This window comes from Carassius auratus, unplaced genomic scaffold (assembly GCF_003368295.1).
Source record: "Carassius auratus strain Wakin unplaced genomic scaffold, ASM336829v1 scaf_tig00216977, whole genome shotgun sequence".
NCBI lineage: Eukaryota > Metazoa > Chordata > Actinopteri > Cypriniformes > Cyprinidae > Carassius > Carassius auratus.
The window spans coordinates 50,785-62,850 of record NW_020528829.1 but is presented as its reverse complement, the minus strand read 5'-3'; the positions used below and the strand labels follow the sequence as shown (position 1 = coordinate 62,850).

Genomic DNA, 12,066 nt, shown 5'->3' with positions numbered 1-12,066 from the left:
TATATTTTACTGCCATCTCGTGGCATAAACAGTACATGGACCTTTCTTCAAAAACCATTCCTAAATGGTAGAAGACTTTTAGAAGTAAGTCAAGCTTAAGAATTTCATATTTTCTTTAAAAAAGGGGAGTGTGGGGGTGGGGGGATACCGGTTAAATGAACATAATGCCTGATATTATGCAAATACAGCGCTACTCATAACCGGAGCTTGGTGGTGTCGACCTGAAACCACATAATTCTGTTATTTATTTTTAACAATTCCTTTGATATTTTCATAACATTTATGTAAATTCATTATAAAATGTGAAACAAGCCAGTAAAACCACAGAAATCGAATGCTAATATAGATCACTTCCTGGAGGATGATGTCATTGGGCAACTGCCTTGAGTTAAAGGGATATCACAAAAGAGTAGAAGGGAAAGTAACATTGAAAACACAGGCTAAACTGAATTTTATTATTTGATTAAAACATGTGAGACATTACAAAAACTGTGCTTCACTGTCATTGGTTCAGTGGTCAGTTTTTAAGTAGCAACTCAAAAGGCACTCTATTCATAGCATCAACCCCCCAGTCTGTACAATCAATAACCAAACATGTTTGGGGAAAAAAACATATAATGTATGCTGTAAATCTCGTAAATCTCTCTCACACACACACAGACACACTTCTATCTTAAAATCTGCAAGGTCTGAAGCAGAGGATACTGCTGGTTTTGTTTTTCTTATGAGCTTCTGAGTTTTTGTTTGTTTGTTTTTCTTTAGAATAATTTCTCACAGCTTCAGTGGAAAGTTTCCACTAACAGGAAGTGTGGTAAATGTGGCAACCTGCTCTTAATACACAAAAATATGTATACATTTTTGAGTAATCTTTAACACTATATGAATAGCAGCCAATATATCAGTATTTACAATGCTGTAAAATGTGTGACCACAATATAAAAGTTCAGTTGTTTTCATATAAAACAAAGTCTGATCTAACAGATTAAAACCAGCTGGTGAGCATGTACCGTCAAAGATTAAACTACTGAAGAAGACATAAAAACATGGTTAACCAACCACGACTGTGTGGCCTAGATAAAGATCTGTAAAGCTGTATTAAACTGCTACCTAAAAATGTTGAGTAACACAAACAGTAGAGCAAACATAAAATACACAAATATATTTCATAACACAAAACACTGCCAGTATATAAAAATAAAAAAAAATTAAACCATCAGAGCAAAAGTGTTTCTTATGAGCCCATACTACTACATACATCACTTCAAAAAGCTTCAATTCAAGTTTAGCGATAGCAAATCAGAGATAAAATGAAATAGCTGATGCACTTTCAGATTTCACATCAGAATAAACACACTTCTGCACAATGCGATGGAGACAAGAAAGTTCATGAATAACCATTTGTAGGGATTCGCTTTGGAAACTGAGCAACCTTTTGATTAAGACAGACGTATCTGTCATAAATACCACAGAAAGTACCTTTCTTGAAATGTTCATAAGCTGGACGCACTACTGAGTCTGTGAAACTCTCCCAAGCAAGTTAAGATCACTCGAGGTATTTCCCCTTCACCCTCCAGAGAACAGCAACAACCTTTAACAGTGTCTATAGAAAAGATCAGGGCAGTGAGAGCGCCTTGGCCAGCCGGATCCAGAACCAGCGCTGTGTGTGGGGTCTGGTGTAATCACAGATGGTCAGAAAACGGAGAATGTTGGGAAAAGGCTTCACCATGGATTTGTAGACAACCGGGATTAGACGTTTAGACTGAGTATCTGCAGCAGAGACAAAAGTCAAAATGTTACAAGAGTTTCTGCGCTGCCTTTATAGCAGCATTATCCTTCAGATTAAAGGACATGAAATGCATACTTCAGCAGTTTAGCGCAGATAGGACAAACAATGGATGTGCTTTTAAGCAGGTAAATTTGAGAAGAGACAGACTTCCTGCTGCTAGGTGGCGCTATGACAGTTACCCACAATAGTAATGTGACTGTAATCATCAAAACGTATTGCTTTGCCATGGAAAAAACTATATAATTGTTCAGTGCTGATATATACTATATAACAATTCTTAATAACTGTTTAATCATCACCAAAAGTATACTATATTATCGCCTATCTTTGTATATAAAGTTGGATATACTGTATAAGCATTTTCAACTTTCGACCCATATACTCACTTAAAGCGATATATACTGTATATATTATTTTATACATTGATTGTTTACATCATATTAAAATGTACAATATATTTCAGTCATTCCAAAAGGATTCTGTGTGATTGGGAGTTTCATGTACAGATTTTGTTTGCTGGTCGTGTGTATTTGGCTTGAAAGTGTGTGTAAACCTATCATAAACTTTAACATAATTTTATGTAAATCTGCTTTGGAACAATGTATAAAATTAGCTTGGTTATATCCAAGTGTCTTGGTATTACTTTGGATGAAATGGATGACAATCCCAATGTGTTAGGGAATGGAATTAAAAATGCACTGCATGCACTTTACACTAAATCAAAAATGAGTTTTGTGCATGTATGTAGGAAATGTTTATGGCTGTTTCAAATTTATGGTTTAAGCATGTTAAGTTGACAAAAAATCAATAGGGCCCTGGAATAGTGCTTTGACCCTAATAAGCTAATAATAAAAATGGCAAATCAACTCAAATAAGTATTGAGAAAAATTCTGTACTTGGGCAAAGGCTGAGTGCGAACTTGGTCTGAAAGTCACATGCATCACTGTCCAGATAGTCATCAGAAATAACCACCACCATCCTCTTGCACCTAAAGGGCAGAAAAATGACCTTTAAAGATTTGAAACAATTCAACAAGAATTTATAAATGTATTAAATATGCATATAATAATAACAATTGGGAATGCACATATATAATAAAATTCTGCTGGCCAATACCAAAAGCTGATTTTTAAAATAATATTATCATTGTATTTTTTTTACAGATTAACTTTAAGTGATGATGTAAAAAAACATTGGATGATAAATAACCCCAAACCAACTTGCCTTTTCTCTATGAGCTCACTTGTGATGGTCCACACACACGTGCCAGGAAGGACGTCTCGGTCAAAGACACACAGCTTCAGGTTGTATTCAGTCTGTTCCAACTGTTTGATCATCTCATGCACAAACTGGAAGTCACTCTGACAATAGCAGATGAAGGCATCAAAGGTCTCCGGTGTGAGTCCTGTCCAGTGTAGACAATGATTAGTTTGGTCACCTGCTACACAACTAACTCCGCAGTGCATTCAGACAGAACAGGGACAACTCACCTTGTGGGTCATCATACAGCGTGATGCCTTCTCGCTCCCGTGTGCGCGGCCCACAGCTGTCCACCACTGGGACCTGGACAGGCTTCCTCTGTTGTCTTTCCAAATACTTCCTGCAGTCATCATCTGTGCACAAACACCATCAACATACAACAGCAATTAGTTGGAGATCTTCTCTGTAGTCCAAAATAGTGGGAGCCATTTCATTTGTGTTTACATTTCGTCATTGCTATAAAATGTGAAACTGCATACTCATTTTTCTACTTGTTGGTGGCTCTGTTAAATAAAATAGTTAAATTATGTTCTGTTATTTCTATTATCTGTTCTGTTATTTTCATTTCCTTTTGTAAACTGATATTTTTCAATACTACTGATAATGTGACTCTATAAAGCATTTAAATGAATTGTACTTTTAAAGCATATACACAGTTAATAAATCATTAATAACACTAAATATGTTTTAAGTATTCATTCATCACATATAGTATAATATAAAAGATGTAATGTAAATCAAATCTTGTTGACATACCTATAATTTCTCTGAGGTCAGATATAACATCTTTCCTTTCAGCTTTTTCTAAAATCGACAGCAAATTCGCTACTGTTGCCTCTGGACGAGTTTCCCACTCCGTTAAGACCTTTTCAAAGGGATACTCTGTTTTCTCGAAGTTTTTGATCTCCAGGTAGGTGAAGTCCATCATTTCGGCGACTGTCCTCCAGTCTGCTGCCACCGCGTTTGTCGGATTCAAATAGAGCCCCAGTTTCTTTCGAAAACTGCAGTTTAAAGCTGACATTGGAATCAGTTCATGGTCTATACTAGATTTTGATGCCATATTTACGGCAAATTCTGATTTATGAAAATTAAAGTTGTTAATGTCCGCGTTTAACTCGAGATGATAAAGTGATATAAAAGTTAAATATTTTAAGGTGTCATTTTCCGACGCTGGCGATAAACTGAGGGGAAATAAAAATAAATGTAAAAAAAAAAAACACGCAGTGTAGTATGGTATGCAGTACAGTACAATAAACGACTACATGAAGACTGAGGAAATATTCGCAAAAAAACGCGAGTAAATGACGAAATACATGTACAGCCAATGGAGTCATGAGCGCGCGTTGATTCACGTAAAAAGGCAAGCTCGACCGTGTACATGTCTATGAGATCGACTGTTTCAGGACCGGTGTCAGGACCTTGTGCATCCTGGAGAAATTAGTCAAACACTGATCTCAGATCTGCTTCCAAAGGCACAGCGAGCAACACCAAATATGGACAATTTCCGCTGCGATCATTCTAGGATTAAGTTGACTTTTGTCTCTTTTCTGCAGAAGCGTCTCGGTTCAGTGTGTAGAATATTATACAACATTTGTCTAATTATGTTTATTGCACTGTCAGCGTTTAGTTTAATTTATAGTGAAGCAATTTTGTATAAAATATTAACACCTTGTCCACCAAAAGTCAGTAGTCTGACCAACATACAGGAAGCAATTTTATTGACAAGAAACGTGTATTTTGCCTTTAAAAAAAAAAAATGATCAAATGGAGTAACCCCAAAGAAAAGTCCTTGATATTCATGTCTCATAAATATGCTTTAAAGTTTGAGGGGGAAAAAATTGCTTTTACAGCGTTTCCCTCACTTTTTAAAAGGAAACTGAAACAGTTGGCACTTCTCACTTCCTTTTTCTGAATAAATGAAGAAAATATTCCTCATGTGCGCACTATTAAAGCTTTTCTTTTTTTCTTATAATTTTCATTATATCATCACAGTTTCACGTGATGAGAGAAAACTAACACACACACACACACACACACACACACACACACATATATATATATATATATATATATATATATATATATATATATATATATATAACCTTAAAAACAACTCGAAACCAAATTTTTTCATAATACTTGACTACACCAGGACATAGGGATTTATTAAGACCAGATATATATATATATATATATATATATATATATATATATATATATATATATATATATATATATATATATATATATATATATATATGCAAACAGTTCAAAAAAATGTCTTCAGAATGTGAGCAGCGGTTCCTGAGTGTGAAAACAGTTTCAGAAAGGGCAACACAAAGCCACACTATTTTCCATTTCCCCTTGCTTCCTCATTCCACTGCGTAGCCGGTGGCCTAAACAGATGCCTTGTGTCTATTTGTGATGTCCAGCAGCAGAAAAAGCACTTTTCCACTACAAATTCTTATATTTGGAGAAGTAGAAGTCAGTGCCTCTGTCTTTGTGCTGTCTTGTTGTGTACGATGAGCCCTTCCTTCCTTTTGCTGGTGAACCAGACTGAAAAGATAAGAAATGACATTGTGTACTTTCTTTAAAAACAAGCTTATCTTTGTCCCTAATATTCAGTGATGTTAAGTTGCTACTAATCGTACTGATTTGTTGTTGATATGGTGACTCCACTCGGGTGCTGTGATGACAGGGGAAGGGTATGTTTCGTTGAGTGAAACCTGGGCTCGTGAGTTGCTGAGGGTTCAGGGGGTGTGAACATCCTCACCTTTAATTCCTTGAAGCTCTGGAACCCACTGTCGTACATAGTACCCCTTCACAGATACATCACAAGTGTCAATGTAGGGTCAAAATATGCCTCATCATCCTGCAGCAATCTCACAACGCATTAGAAGTATGTGTAACTTCCTGTTCCACTTTCACTTTGTGTGAGTAAAGTGAAAAACATATTAAGAATATAATTCCCATAGGTTTAGGTATTAAAAGCAGCTTTTAATTTATTATTAATGGTAATTTTAATTAATTATATATGCATTTAATTTTTTTCTTTATATATATATAATCTTTTTTTTATTTTTTTTATTTATTTTTTTATATATATCCACTCTGAGAAATCTTCACTGGATTAATAAGTGTGACACCTAGACAACTACTCTCTTATTTTTATGTTCTATCAATAAGAATGCAGGTGTTTTTTGGTTTTATGTGGCATTACCGTAAAAGACCTGTAAAAACTACAACTTATGTTATTGTCATAGTCCAGTCCTTGTTTGATCATATTAAACTTCCTGTTTTCTCGTGGGTCATTTCCTATTCCAGCACTGTAGAGCCAATTTCCACAGTTGCTGCAGAAGTCATGGTCCACCTGACACCAATGAAAGACAATAGAGCGTCAAAAAGCAGAGAGCATCAACCCACTCCATCACACATAGCAAATGTTTCCTACCAGCAAATACCCAAACCACTCAGCACCCAGTCTCTAGTCTAAGCCCAAGTCTTTGGTTAAAAAGCTGGGCACATATTGCAACCTCTGTTGGACATGAATCCTTTCAGTGCAAGCTCTCTCGTGTTTGCATCTACGAACGGCACCCCAGTTCTCCCCTCTGAACTTTCACTTTTAATTCAGAGAAAATCTACTGAAATGTGGTTGAGTGATAAAATCAAGTACAAAATTAAGAACTGGATAAAAAAATACTAGCAAATTCAAAGAGTCACGTTACCCTTCCATGCGCTGAACAATCTCATATCAGGACACATGCTTGTCTTGCAGACCTTGCAGATAAATGAGGAAAAAAACGATCATTAAAAAAAATTAATTTGCTGATATTTAATTGAGCACTTAAATCTGTTTAACTGCATTATAAACACTCAAATGGGCAAAGAAAATAAGTAATCAATAAATGTACATGTTTTGCCCACCACATACACTACAGTTTGGGTCAGTACGTTTTTTAATTTGCAAGAAATTAGAAATTTTATTCAGAAAGGATGCATTAAATTCATAGCAACAGTAACATTTGTAACAAGATGTTAACTGATGAACTGGAGTCGAGTGGATTATTGTGATGCTTTCATCAGTTATTTGGACTCTCATTTTGACGGCACCCATTCACTGCAGAGGATTTATTGGTGTGCAAATGATGTAATGCTGAATCTTTCCAAATCTCTTTGGACGAAGAAACAAACTCATCTACATCTTGGATGTCCTGAGGGTGAGTAAACTTTGAGTAAACAAATCAGAATTTTAAAGTGAACTATTTCTTTAAGTCATTTTTAGAAAACTGTAAGAAGAGGCCTCACGGTTTCACAAAAGTAATGTTTCAGCCTAGCAAGAGCCTCAGTCTCTCCACCGCGGCCGAGCGGCAGTCCTCCACCGGCTCTGAAACCACAGACAGGAAATAGATCATGAATATTCCTTACTGCTTACCATAAAGTGAATTCTGTTTGTCTTCTAAATTTTCCTCTGAGGACTGTACAGTCATGTGAGAGGAAATCTCAGCACAATTCATGTAATATTGCTATATTAAGAAAGAGGAAATATGAGGAACTGATTTAGCCTGGAGCTTTTCACCATCTTACTGACTGTGTCATGTTTTGTATCTTGAGATACTGTATGTACATCATGGTACCTGTCTGTCCCAGGCCTTCAAATGTCAGGATGGGGACCTTCTCAAGTCCAAGGGGAAGAGATTTAACCTGCTCCGGGTTGGAAAGGACAGGTCGCACTCTACCCTGTCCCTCAACTACTTTTCTAAACTGGGTGTAAATATCAGGTAGCCTAATAAAAGCAGCAGAAATTAGTAGCATAAACAGGAAATTCAGTCACACAAGTAATGTGCTGATCCCACATTGATTTGAAACTGAAACTGCAATTACTAATCAGATCCTAAAAACAGGAAGTTACAGCAGCAGTGGACCTGCAAAACAGCTTCCAGTACTTTTCTGTGAAGTTTCCATAGGAAAGTTGAATGAGTTGTAGATAGGCTAAAGTAATCTTTTTTTTTATTATTATTATATGTCAGCAGCACTACAGTTCATTGTAATTAAAAAACAAAACAAAGAAAACTGTCTAGTTTTAAGCACAAAAGCAATGAAAAAATACATTAAAAAAGAATAATCTATGAATAAATTCTATATAAAAAACTACTTAAGTTATGTGGTATTTTGCATTTTCAGATAATGGTTTTCATACACCTGTTTGATAAAATTATTGAAGTATAGTATAGGGAAGATTTAGTATTTATATTAAGATGTACTATTAAAAATGCAGAACTGAACTATTTTGATTATTATGTAGGAGGGGAAGGCACTGACCATAACAGTTCCATAACACTCTCGCAATTTTAACTATCCAAATCCCATGAAGGGATTAACTAAGGTTAGACTTAACTAATACTAGTGTCCTTATTGTTCAGTGACACTTTTAAGTAACTGATATATTTCTAAAATAAAATAAATTATAAATATTAGATGGAAAAATTTCAAATTAAAAACTCTAAACAAAAATGTAACTTAAAATAAATGAGAGCAAAATAAAATAAATATAAAAAGAAACAAAAACTAATTAACGTATCAAACAAAATGATCACAACTATTTTAAAATATTAATATATAAATAATAGTAAAATATTGTCCTACCCTCTAATGTGACTGAATGGCAGATCGTCTCTGTGGTAAAGTGTTGATCCCCAGAAAAGTCTGAACTTGGACTGTTTTGGCAGCAGAGGTCCTTTAGCTTCTTCTCCACAGACTTTTCCTCTGACGCCACCTGCAGGAAATAGACAGAAAGTGTCAGACTGCACTTTACATTCTCAACTTTCAGCACTATATGTGGCCATAGAGATGGCTGTTAATGGCTCTGAAACACACCTCCTCATGAAAAGCCACAGATGTGATTGAACCCAGCTGCTGAATCAAATCACTGACAACATCCTCCGGCTTCCCTTGTCTCACCAACAGTGTGCTGCACAAAGGCATTTAAATACATATTAATTGTAGAACATCAGTATGTTGATAGAAGTACATTCTGTGTGTAATGAAATTCCCACCTGCCCTGTTTCTTCAGTGTGGCCCTCAGGGCTTTCACACTGTCCAGGAGGTAACGGACCAGTCTTAGGGAAGTTAAAGTGTTAGGCGCCCTGGAAATTTCGTGGGTCGAAGCAGTAGAGGGGAATTATGTGATTGGCACTCCTTCAAGCCCAATGAAACACCTGAATGAATGAGGTAAAACAAAACCGGTTTGTCATGTTTTTCTAATAGGTCCAACAAAGCTCAACTTGTCAAAGCAAGCACTGCAGTTCATAGAATTAACATTTGTTTACTAATTGAACAGATTAAAGGTTTGCTAGGTGTCAAATACCTGCATACATAATATTGCATGTAACCACTATCATGCAATAAATTACATTTAAATATAATTCAAATATTAGATATAATTTAATATTTAAGAAATGCAATTTTCATTTTTGTATTAAAGCTCTCCCCTTAATTAATTTGCATTTGTAATAATTTATTATTTTTTACTTAGTTTTAAATGTTATTGCCAGAGAGAAAGCGAGGTATATACTATATAAATATATATTAAGAAAATGCATATAAAAAATGAATTAAAGACAGTATTAAAAATATGTCTGAATGTAAAATATAAACAGTATGGCCTGTTTTCAAAGACATGGTTTAGACTAAACCAGGATTAGGCCATAGTTCACAGGACAATTTTTTTTAGAAATGAGACCTAAAAAAAATACTAGTGTCCCTCTTGAGACAAATAAAAGGCATTGATATTTTTTAAGATAAACCAGTGCAAGTTTCTTTCAACTTACATTTTAGGCTGGGACTAAGTTTAAGCCTCGTCTGTGAAACCGGGGGTATATCTATTTGCAAGTTTAGTCCTCCATATAAGCGCGATGTGGCCACGCCCCTTACCTCGTTATCATGCAGACGCTGGTCGTTCCTCAGCAGACAAATGACCGTACGAGAAGCGGACATCCTGGAAATAGGTATTTTAAGACGTCTAATGAGGTCGTGTATATGTTGAGCATACAGACAGACAGAACAGCTGTGACTGAAAGTATCTCAGGGCATCTTTTCAGGGTTGCCAGATTTTCATAGGAAAACCCGCCCAATTGCTACGCAAAACTAAACCAAACGCGTTTCCCCGGGGTTACCCAAAATTGCATTCCGGTGGGGTTCACCTGAAAGGTCCAGGGACTAAACATCACTTTATTGGGTTTGCTTTAACCGCTGTCATGAAAAAACATCCCGCGGAAACTAGAGTGTTAAAGTAGCCCAAGACCGCGGACTTGGCAACACAGGTTACCAAACATGCAGTATGAAAGCGCACGTGCCCTTCTTAATAAACTCGCTCTGTCAATGAACTCTTAAAACAATGACTTAGCGTTAAACGTATTTAGACTAAGCTACAGTAAAAAATGACCAGGGACGTTTTCCACTGTATAACAAATATATAATTTATAACAAATTAATAACGATTATTTAATATGAAAAAGTAAAATAAAGCTGTTAAGGTTCAAGCTAAAACAATATATATATATATATATATATTGTTCAGACATGGCTGTCAGGTTTGGTAAAAAAATGTATTCTAGATTTGAAGAATAAAAAAAATCCCCAGCATCATTTTTTTAGCAGATGCAACACGGTTTGATATTTTGTATCTAATGGAATAAGATAACCTATATGTATGAAATTCATTAAGTTCATATTAGTTATTTAAAGTGCATTAATGTGTCATTGACCACTGAAAGTTTAATTTTGCATTTAAAAATGATGCAAAAGATGAAAATCTGTATATAAATTTGATACGTTATTATATCATTATGCATTTGCTACTGAAAAGTTCATAACATTACAATTTGTCATGTTTCAAACCAAATCGCACAGAATAAGCACAGAGGCTGGTTTTAGACAATAAATGTATTTATTCAAATGTACAAAATCACTGATAAATGTCTCCAGGCTTTTTCATCAAGGCAGCACAGAATTCTTCATTCATAGCCACTCAAAAACCAGCGTGGTCTGTTCACCCTCAGCTGAGATCATCTCAAACACAGACCTTTCCACAATCAGAACTGTAATAATATATTGTGACTAAGGTACTTTGTATATAGTGAAACATTATGACAGCTCGGTACAGTATGTATTTACAATACAATCCTCTTCAGTAAAAGATATTCAGTCCTTAACAGCATCAAAGCGAGATACTGAAACCATCTGAAGGACATCAGAAAACACATTCCACGGCTAAATGTTTTTAAAATGACTGACCTCTCAGAATAAGGGCATCAGAGAAGGCACTAATTGCATCATGAATTGCTGCTGGTGTATTATTTTTTTTTAATTCAGAAAAAAAACAGCAATCATAAAATCAAGTGTTTAAAGTTTAGCATTTACATTTGGACAAGATTTAAAAAAAAGTCACCAGACAATGTATGTTTAAAGAAATAGTTAAATCTAAAAATGTCATCCAATTCAACCAAGATGTAAATTAATTTGTTTCCTCATCAGAACAGATCTGGAGAAATTTAGCATTACATCAGTGAATGGGTGCCGTCAGAATGAGAGTCCAAAATGTATTAACTATGGATTTGTTTATAACAAATATTAAACACAGCAGCTTTTCTCTGCACTGTAATCATGTGAATTACTTCTGTGACATTTTTATCAGCTGTTTGAACTCTCATTCTGACGGCACCCATTCACTGCAGAGGATCCATTGTGAGCAAGTGATGTAATGCTACATTTCATATGAAGAATCAAATTCAGATAGCCTGAGGGTGAGTAAATTCAGCAAATTGTAATTTTTGTGGAGTGAACTATTGCTTTAACTTTTTTTTTTACACTGTGTTTATTTTCACAATGATAAGGAAAACGTCTGCATATAAGCAAAGAATAGTTTGAGTCAACAAAACAAAGAAACTCACCATATAGGTAACAAAAACACGACACCGAACAGTTCTGAAGTGACCAAATTCATAATTCAATCATCTCACTCT

At 35.2% G+C, this 12,066-nt stretch overlaps 1 protein-coding gene and 1 pseudogene across 1 annotated transcript; both read right to left on the bottom strand.

Moving 5' to 3' along the window:
• Positions 1-435: 435 nt before the first annotated feature.
• LOC113099580 (myeloid differentiation primary response protein MyD88-like) lies at positions 436-4,397 on the bottom strand. Its single transcript, XM_026264437.1, has 5 exons — positions 3,803-4,397; positions 3,277-3,399; positions 3,011-3,191; positions 2,683-2,774; positions 436-1,767 (listed from the first exon to the last, which is right to left on the bottom strand). The coding sequence occupies exons 1-5, from the start codon at positions 4,104-4,106 to the stop codon at positions 1,613-1,615; spliced, it is 855 nt and encodes a 284-aa protein (XP_026120222.1). The 5' UTR covers positions 4,107-4,397; the 3' UTR covers positions 436-1,612.
• Positions 4,398-6,167: 1,770 nt separating this feature from the next.
• LOC113099579 (cryptochrome DASH-like) lies at positions 6,168-10,115 on the bottom strand (annotated as a pseudogene).
• Between the last annotated feature and the right edge of the window lie 1,951 nt (positions 10,116-12,066).

What these genes read in the sequence shown, in the direction of transcription:
- LOC113099580 (XM_026264437.1), bottom strand. Translation starts at nt 4,106, where the DNA reads ATGGCATCAAAATCTAGTATAGACCATGAACTGATTCCAATGTCAGCT. An exon ending in TGACCTCAGAGAAATTATAG is followed by an intron (nt 3,400 to 3,802) that starts GTATGTCAACAA and finishes GTTTGTGCACAG; the next exon opens with ATGATGACTGCAGGAAGTAT. An exon ending in CGCACTCAGCCTTTGCCCAA is followed by an intron (nt 1,768 to 2,682) that starts GTACAGAATTTT and finishes TCTCTGCTGCAG; the next exon opens with ATACTCAGTCTAAACGTCTA.